We start from the raw sequence: 8,009 nt of genomic DNA on the forward strand, positions 1-8,009 counted from the left end.
TCAGTACAAACCGTTGGTTTGAGTTTGACCTTGAACTTTGATGTGAAACCTGTGGGGAATTAGGCACATTTAGGGTTTTACTGGGCCGTGGGGTCAGACAGGTCAAACAATCCATCAGACACACAGAGGGAAGGGAGGTTAGTTCTTTAACCACACGTTTGGGTTTTCTTCATCTCCCTCTTTGAAATGAGAGAGGCGGCTCTCTGTGCACCCACCACTTAGAATTAGCCAAAGTTTACGACCCTGAAAGCCAACACTCCCTTTACCTCACCTCACTGGGATCAGGCAGCGGGCAGCTTCAGTCTAAACTGTCTAGCTTGAGGACAGACGTCAGCTTGTGACCAGGTGATTTACAGTTCAAATATCCACACTCTGCAAAGACCACAGAGGCCGATGAACACAAGACAGCTGTGGGCACAACACTGTCCTCACCAGCATCACTCGTTTGCTCAATACCTAAAATTACCTGTTTCCTATCAGGGCCCAAGACCCCGAGGGGCCACAAACTCTCCCAGGTACAGTACATGTCAACTGGTTATGATGATAGGATTAATCTTTAGGGACTTTTATGTCTTGTAATGGGACACTCTGTCAGAATTTAGTTGTATGAGTTTTATTATTTTTAGTTATTTAGTTTAGACATAATGCAGACATATAGGCTACTGTAGCCTAAGCCTAGGTCACACTACACGATTTTTAGCCCGATTTGCCACTCGGCGAGCTCAGTCGTATTGTGTCGTTGTGTGAACTACACAACGACACATCAAAACGGCTCCCCAACATATTTCTGACACATCGCCGACGTCTGTCAGATATCTAGCATGCCAAATATCTGGAGGAGTCAGCCGACTCGACATCCACATCCAGCCAATGAGAGCAGGCAGCTGGCAGAGCAGGCAGCTACTTTGTCACTGCAAAACACTTTTTACTCACCTCCAGCTCTCTGTAGCTCAGACAGTCCCTGCTACCTGTGTGTGCTAATCCTTTCTTTCACCCATATTCTTTGTCTTTATAATTGCTATCTTTATAATAACAAACAACAGGTGTTTTGTCTGTAGGTTCGCATTATTTCCCGTTTGACATTTCACTTGTGTTTTCTTGACAAAGCCGGCGTCGGGTGACAGAGTCGTTGTCAGCTGTAGTGTGTGACCCCCTGTCACCGATCAGTCATGTAGTGTCAACGCCACAACCACTTCAAGACTCCCGTCACTTGACGGCAAGTTGTGTAGTGTGAACGGCACGGCCATCGGCCAACGCTGAAAGTCGTGTAGTCTGCACGAGGCTTAACTAACATTGATCATTCATCATACTGCCTCAGCCTCTGATACTGCCTCATAACACAAAAGACATAGGCCTAGCTTTGAAGCACAAACATGTATTCACTTTCCCACCATTCATGAAATTGCCTTCCTTCTGCATCAATTTTTCTTGTCTTGGGTATTTAGGGATTGTTTGTATACATTTCTCCACTTGTCGGAAAACTACCTAGTGGGTGTGGAAACATCGCAATCTAGTGGCAGGATGGCTTCTCGGGTCACAAAATCGACATGGAGATGTAGTTTATGGCGGCATAGATTTTTATTTTAGGACAATCATGAATTTTTTAAGCTTTCGCGGGCCACATAAAATGACGTGGCGGGCCGGATTCGGCCCCCGGGCCTTGAGTTTGACACATGTGCAGTTAGGATACACAGCATACTAGTTACATTGGGCTTAATGGGAACTTGGAGGTGACAGGGACCATTGCCCCGGCACCACCTAACAGCTTAAACCTACCAAGACAGGGATATGTTGTGGCCATGTGAATTATAACTAATGTTTTGTCAGGAGCTAGTGTGGAGGTCGGGTGCGTCAACAAATTGTGTGACTTTAACTCTGATCAGCTGTTCAGGTCTTGTCAACTTTCAACAGACAGTGTTGGTTTATTCTGAACCTTAAACGCACCCTGCTGAGAACACAGTTATTTACATCCAGTGTTGCCCACCAAAACATTTTCTGTGTTCTGGAGGTCTAAGAAACGTGTTGTATTTCCATCCTCATAAAGCATTTGCAAAGCTGATGCTTTTTTTTTAGTTCCATCCAATCCATGTTAGCTAGCTAGCAACGCTGCTGCATTGCTATATTTCTGAGCACCACAAGTGGACAAAAACGCCAGAGTAGGTATGGAGGCTGAACTTGCCCAAACTCTATGCTCTGGAAGGCAGTGACAAACAACCTGTTTTATTGTTTAGGTTGGAGGATTTGTTTGAGTCCCTGACATCATGTCAATGGTAAAAAGGGTTGCAGGTTGGAATCCCAAATTTATTTTTCCAAAAACTGTCACATTTAAAGATAGTGACTTTAAAGTATCAAAATAGGCCTACAAAATCGTAACATGTGTATTTAACATGTAATTATATATTGTGAAGAAGAGAAGAGCTCAGCGTCGTCAGTGGTGGCTGCAGGCCTTTATAGGCTCACTCAACAAAAGAAAGCTAACAAATAGAGAATACCTAGATATGATTTCCACCAGTTTCATGTCAACAACCTTGAGATTGATACATTTCAGACCTGCTTTACAGTCTGATAAGGTTTTTGCTGTTTATCTAAGGTTTTGTTGTCAATCTCTACTGCAGGAGGGCATATAACAGTGCAGAGAGAGTAACTTCACTTGAGAGACTTGTCTTACAAAATAAAACACACAAAAAAGAGCACAGCTAAGCTGAACAAGAAGAGTAAAGAGCTCAGTTTGGGAGCCATAGCGCTTTTAGTTCATTCATAACAACACTAACAAGCCATTTACAGAGAACTGTAGGACATGGGCAGAAACTCCCCCCTAACGAGAGCAAGTGCTTTGTGCAACAAAATAAGCAGCTAAACTCTCCTTTAAACAAAGTAAAACACATGGAGTGGAGGGATGGGGAGGGCTCAGGGAGGTGTGTACTGTTTGTTCTGGGATCCTGACCCATCAGTCACTTGATTTCTGCAGTCTGGAGCACATTCCATGAATCCTGCTGGGTTTTGTTCCCCTTAACCTACAACGACGACACGGCTGAAGCCCCGCAGAGCTGAGCGAGGCAGGCTCGTTTAAACTCAACAAAAACATCATTGTGACTTCATTCAGACAAACGTTGTGCATTAAATTGTTTTATTTTTAATAATCTATATTTTATTGATCCAGTGTGGATTAGAGGCTGTGGGGCTTTTGATACAGGATTTGTAAGGTTGATTTCAAAATCTTTGGTTTTATAATGCTTACAGTTGATATTTATATCTATCCAAGTGTTTCCCCCTGGGCAGAAAAGCCTCTGTAACTTTAAATCCATTATACATTGTACGTTCACACTGACTTCTGATGAATGAGTTATAAACATGAGGTTACGTGAACATAAATAAAACACATTGATTAGATAGTTTTGACTTGTTATCTGGCATCTTTAGGGTGCCTAAACATGCCATCTTAAAAATGTAATCTTCCCAAGTTTAATCATGCATGATAGTTTGGCCTAAAATACAATCATTCTGGACTGTTTGTACAGATATTGGTTTTAGGCCCTGTAAACACTAGGTACAAGTAAATTAATTTGTCATATTACAACAGGGTTGTAATTTGCCGGCCAATCATAGAGTGAAGTAGGTGTGAATGGCAGATTGGTGGTTTCAGAAAGTTTCTAAAATGTTTGGACACAACGCCCCCTATTCTGATATAGGGCGTCACTTTGTGCTGAAAAGGCTCAAGACGAGAAGATTTTTAATACTATTTTGAAGAAATAGGAAATGCTGGTCTGGTGGTCCTCCCCCAGAAAATTGGAGCATTAAACACTTAATTTCCAGGATTCTGGAGACATCATCTGTTCTAATTTATGGTATAAATGTCTTTTTTTATATGAAGGGAAACAAAACAAAAAATTCAACTGGCAAGTACAATTCATAAATATAAAAAATTAACAGAATATAATGTAATGTAAAGTAACCAGCAGCTTGTTTTTTCACTGAAGTTACTTTAAAAGCATTTTTATTTGTTATTTAACATTTCTTGGTGCAAGCTCTTTTCCAGAACATTTTCAACAAATGCTTTCAAAATGTGATGGTGACAAAATCAGCCATTTCTAAATGTCCCCAGCGTCCCCAGTCTAAATGAAACCTATGCTTCTGATGAAGTATACTGGTGCCTCATCTATACGCAGTATGCTAACATCAGAGTCACAGTGGCCTTGCAATTCTTGAGAGAAGTTGTGGGGAGATTGGTAGGATCTGATGATAGAGCTAATTAGTTTAATTTTTACACAATATATTGATAGCGTCTTTTTCCCACAGGTTTTCTGAGTAGCAGCGGAAAAGGAAATACACGTAATTGTGTGATAGGAGGAGAACACCCAAAGGTTCCCTGTAAGTGTAGCACTGCAGATACTGGTTTGGTTTAGAGTCAGATGAGGAACTGCGGATAGGCCGTCTCTGTAATTTGCTTCTGTGGAAATGAGCAGAGCCATTTCCTCTGGATCTGGTTGTGGGTGGGTGGGGTGGGGGGTATAAACCATAATGGGACACCCTGGGACTGACTGTCTCTTAAACTAGGGCAAACTACGCAGCTCAGTGACCTGATTATGAGTGTGTGCTTTCATTAACCTCAGAGTTCAAAATGAATTAAAAATTCTGATGATGATGATTTGTATCAAGGCAGCACTGAAATACACGTCGCTCTCGGTCTTTCGCTTGGTTTCTTACTTCTTCTCCTTCTTCCCGTCCCTTTTTCTCCTTGTTTTCTTCTTCTTTATCCACTTCTTTTTCTCCTTCTCCATTTTCAAATTTTTATCTTTTATTTTGCTGTTGGCTTTAACTCCTCATCAGCCCAGTCACACCAGCATTTGAAACGGTGAGATTTCATGGTGAAATGAACATATTTCTAAATAGAATTTGTTAATGGGTACGAATTAAATCTGCATTCATTTTTTGCAAGTTTTGAGTCCAACTTTGACCATAGAACTTTGGAGGAATACAGAGCTAGAGAGAAGCTTTTGCAGCTTAATTGTGTTGTACAATCCACTTTTATTGCGCCATGTGGTAAACAGTTGTGATGCGAATCAATGGTAAAAATACCACTTTTGATTAAACTGTGTGAGCTTGTTGTCCGTGTTATTATCAGCTCATTAGCTCAGAGAGCTTTTTTCCCCTATGATAGCTCTTTACTAAAATAAACGATCAACACTTTTGAGAACAAAATGTCAGGGGGGAGTAAATGGCGAAAAGAAATGAGAGAAAAAATAATACAGAGAAAATAAAAACGCTAGTATGTTCGTGGCTGGCTACCATCTTAGCAGTTAACTCATCAGCAACACTAATTCATAAACAAACCAAGTGAGTCGTACCTACGTCTCCAAGTCTTGCAAGTGTGACCAGGCCTTTATTCTTGAGTCCCTCTTGTCCTTCCTCTCTTTTTAAAAATTGCTTGCTTTGCATTTTTGTTTTTTCTCCTCCATGTTTCTCACTGTACTTTCATTGAAACACATTTTATTTTCTTATTTATTTCCATACATTGTAATACCATACCCAAGACACAGCAAAACAGAGTTTTAATTATTTAAGTTTAATGACTTAAACAAAAAACAATCTGCACTTGCTCATAAACAGCGTTTATGTTCCAGGACCCTGAAAAGTTCCCCGACCTGAAGAAGAGAGGAAAGGTTCCTCAGGAATTAGTAAAGGAAACGAGTTTGCAGACCAACACCTCTAACACATGGAACCAACCTCGCTGTGGCGTACCGGACTACCCTGCCCAGAAGCAGGTGCTTTATCGGGGGCGATTCCGCCAGAGACGCTTTGTCCTGTATGGAGGACGTTTGGAAAAGACAGACCTCACTTACAGGTACAGATCTGCAGAGCTGCATACCCACAAACTCAGCTCTGATCAGTGAACACATTAAATTAAGTATTTTTTCTCTTTCAGAGACACTTAAGGGCGATTGCATTCACAGGGAATCACTCCACCCATCCAAATATAGTGTTTGTATATTTTTGTAACATTCCCTCCAGCTGGTTTTTTTAACCAGTATTTGTGCCTGTCAATTCAGAAGACTTTATTCATCCTGCAGGGGGCAATTTGAGGTGACAAACAAATGCAAAAAACAAAAACAAAAATGCAAACTATATTTAAAACATTTAAAAAATAGAATTTAAAAAAGTAAAATTGCTGACCAACAGTTTTGAGTACAATGAAGACACATTATGTCAAAAAGTGGTGGGCAGGCAATCTGTGGAGCAAAATAAGGTCTCTGTTATCAGAATCAGTACCCAAATAATCAAGTAAGTGTCCTTGTGTGGAGAATTTTTTGATTTCAAGGTCAAGAGAGAAATATCAAGCTTTAGAGCCAACACGGAGGAGAAATACTAAAAGTGCTCAGAATAATAGAAGTTTTAATATTGACAGTTCCATGACAACTGAGTAAACTCCTGTAATGAAATTGAACGCTGAACAAGAACAAGTGAGTAAGTGGACCTTAAAGTGCAGCTTAAAGAGTGACCAGCATCTTTACTGTTTTGGTTTACTCTCACCGCTTGCATAGTGTGGTGCCTCTGTTTTCATTAACAAAGCAATAAGAACCTATTGAACACTACGTGCTCAGTAGTAAACAGTAGACAGAAAGTCAGAGACTAGCTAGTGAACACAGTTGAGCATTTAACAGCAAAAGAGCCAGATTTCCCACAGGAGCTGGTGGAGACCAAAACCGGAGCTAAAAGAAAGTGAATTCTTTGGACTTACTGTAACACTTTGAATAAGGGCTTTTATTTGCTAAAATCTCTGAATTGACCCTGCCTATATTTGGGACAGGCGTCCATATGGGACAGGCCTTTAATTGTTTTTGCACAAAACTGAAACTACTATGAAAGTTTATTTATTTCAAACAGAATAATACTACTCGTCATTCATTTGATCTAGCTCCAACAGACGGCTTATGCGCTTTTATTTTTATTTTCTGGACCCTTCTCTTGTCACAAGATCTCTGACGTAATTGCTGACGTAATCTGCACTCTGCGCATGCGTTGGCGTCTGTAGCCACCTGTCGGAAGCTCCGTCTTAAACCGGACTCTTATCCAGTTTTAATCCACTCTTTTGTTCCGTTACATTTTTTATATCCTTTTTATTTAACTTAACTTTATTTAAGTTTTACGTGGGTTAAGGATTTTAGTCATCCGACATGGATTTTAAGCTAGATGACCGTAAAAACGCGATCAACGCTACTGACCACAACAAAGCTCCGGTGACTATGACAGCCGAGATAACTCTGCCCCATGAGGACTGCTCACTCCTTAAGAAAGCGAACAAAAAGATTGCTGACCTTATGGAAGACATCCGACGACTTTCAGAGGAACTCAAAGAGAAAGATTCCCTGCTGACTGGCTTTATGGATGTGGCTTCAGTACAAGCGAAACAGATTGTTTCTCTTAGCACAACCGCTAACATCCAGGACACCGTGTTTTGGGACCCCTCTAGCCTTCTCAGGCTTTCATCCTGCTCGACTCCGAAGCATCAGTCAACCTGGGCTGAAGTGGTGGTCCGTGGCTGCAAGAGAGGCTCGGATGGGGCTGCCTCTCCTCCGCGCATCGGCCTCTCCAACCGCTATGCAGCCTTGTCTAACGAAACTCCGGTCCATCCAGCGGATGCACCTGCGGCTTCGAGTCTCCCTGATTCGGATCTCTTTCGGCGCACAGTGCCTGCCGACACTGTTGCATCTCCTTCACCGGCTACATCTCCTGCACTGGGCCGCCGGTCTGCCGCCGGACCTGATCGGCGGCCGTCATCCCGGTCAAAAACCTCCGCTTCCCGACGTAGGATCCTGAAGGAGGCTGTGCTCAGACGCTCCGGAGGCCGTCTCTACCCTGCACCGTCGGGTAGCCCTTCTCTCAGGTCTGTTACTGCTACTCCAACACAACACTCGGCAGCTCACACACTCCATCCTCAGTCCACACGCAGTGTTGAAGCAGATTCTGCTCAGTCCTGCTCTGGAACCCCACAACCGGCATGTCCTCGTCCT

At 42.1% G+C, this 8,009-nt stretch overlaps 1 protein-coding gene and 1 long non-coding RNA gene across 2 annotated transcripts in view; one reads left to right on the plus strand and one right to left on the minus strand.

The window, feature by feature from the left end:
* The window catches only part of mmp11a (matrix metallopeptidase 11a), a 36,041-nt gene that overhangs the window by 8,543 nt on the left and 19,489 nt on the right, over nucleotides 1-8,009 (plus strand). Inside the window, exon 2 of the mRNA XM_046033807.1 lies at nucleotides 5,622-5,842. Coding sequence (XP_045889763.1) covers nucleotides 5,622-5,842 — 221 coding nt within the window. The remainder of the gene's footprint in view (nucleotides 1-5,621; nucleotides 5,843-8,009) is intronic.
* LOC123959641 overlaps nucleotides 1-8,009 on the minus strand; it is a 29,832-nt gene that overhangs the window by 7,790 nt on the left and 14,033 nt on the right. The window lies entirely within an intron of this gene.

The sequence above is a fragment of the Micropterus dolomieu genome, linkage group LG21 (genome assembly GCF_021292245.1).
Source record: "Micropterus dolomieu isolate WLL.071019.BEF.003 ecotype Adirondacks linkage group LG21, ASM2129224v1, whole genome shotgun sequence".
Taxonomy (NCBI): domain Eukaryota; kingdom Metazoa; phylum Chordata; class Actinopteri; order Centrarchiformes; family Centrarchidae; genus Micropterus; species Micropterus dolomieu.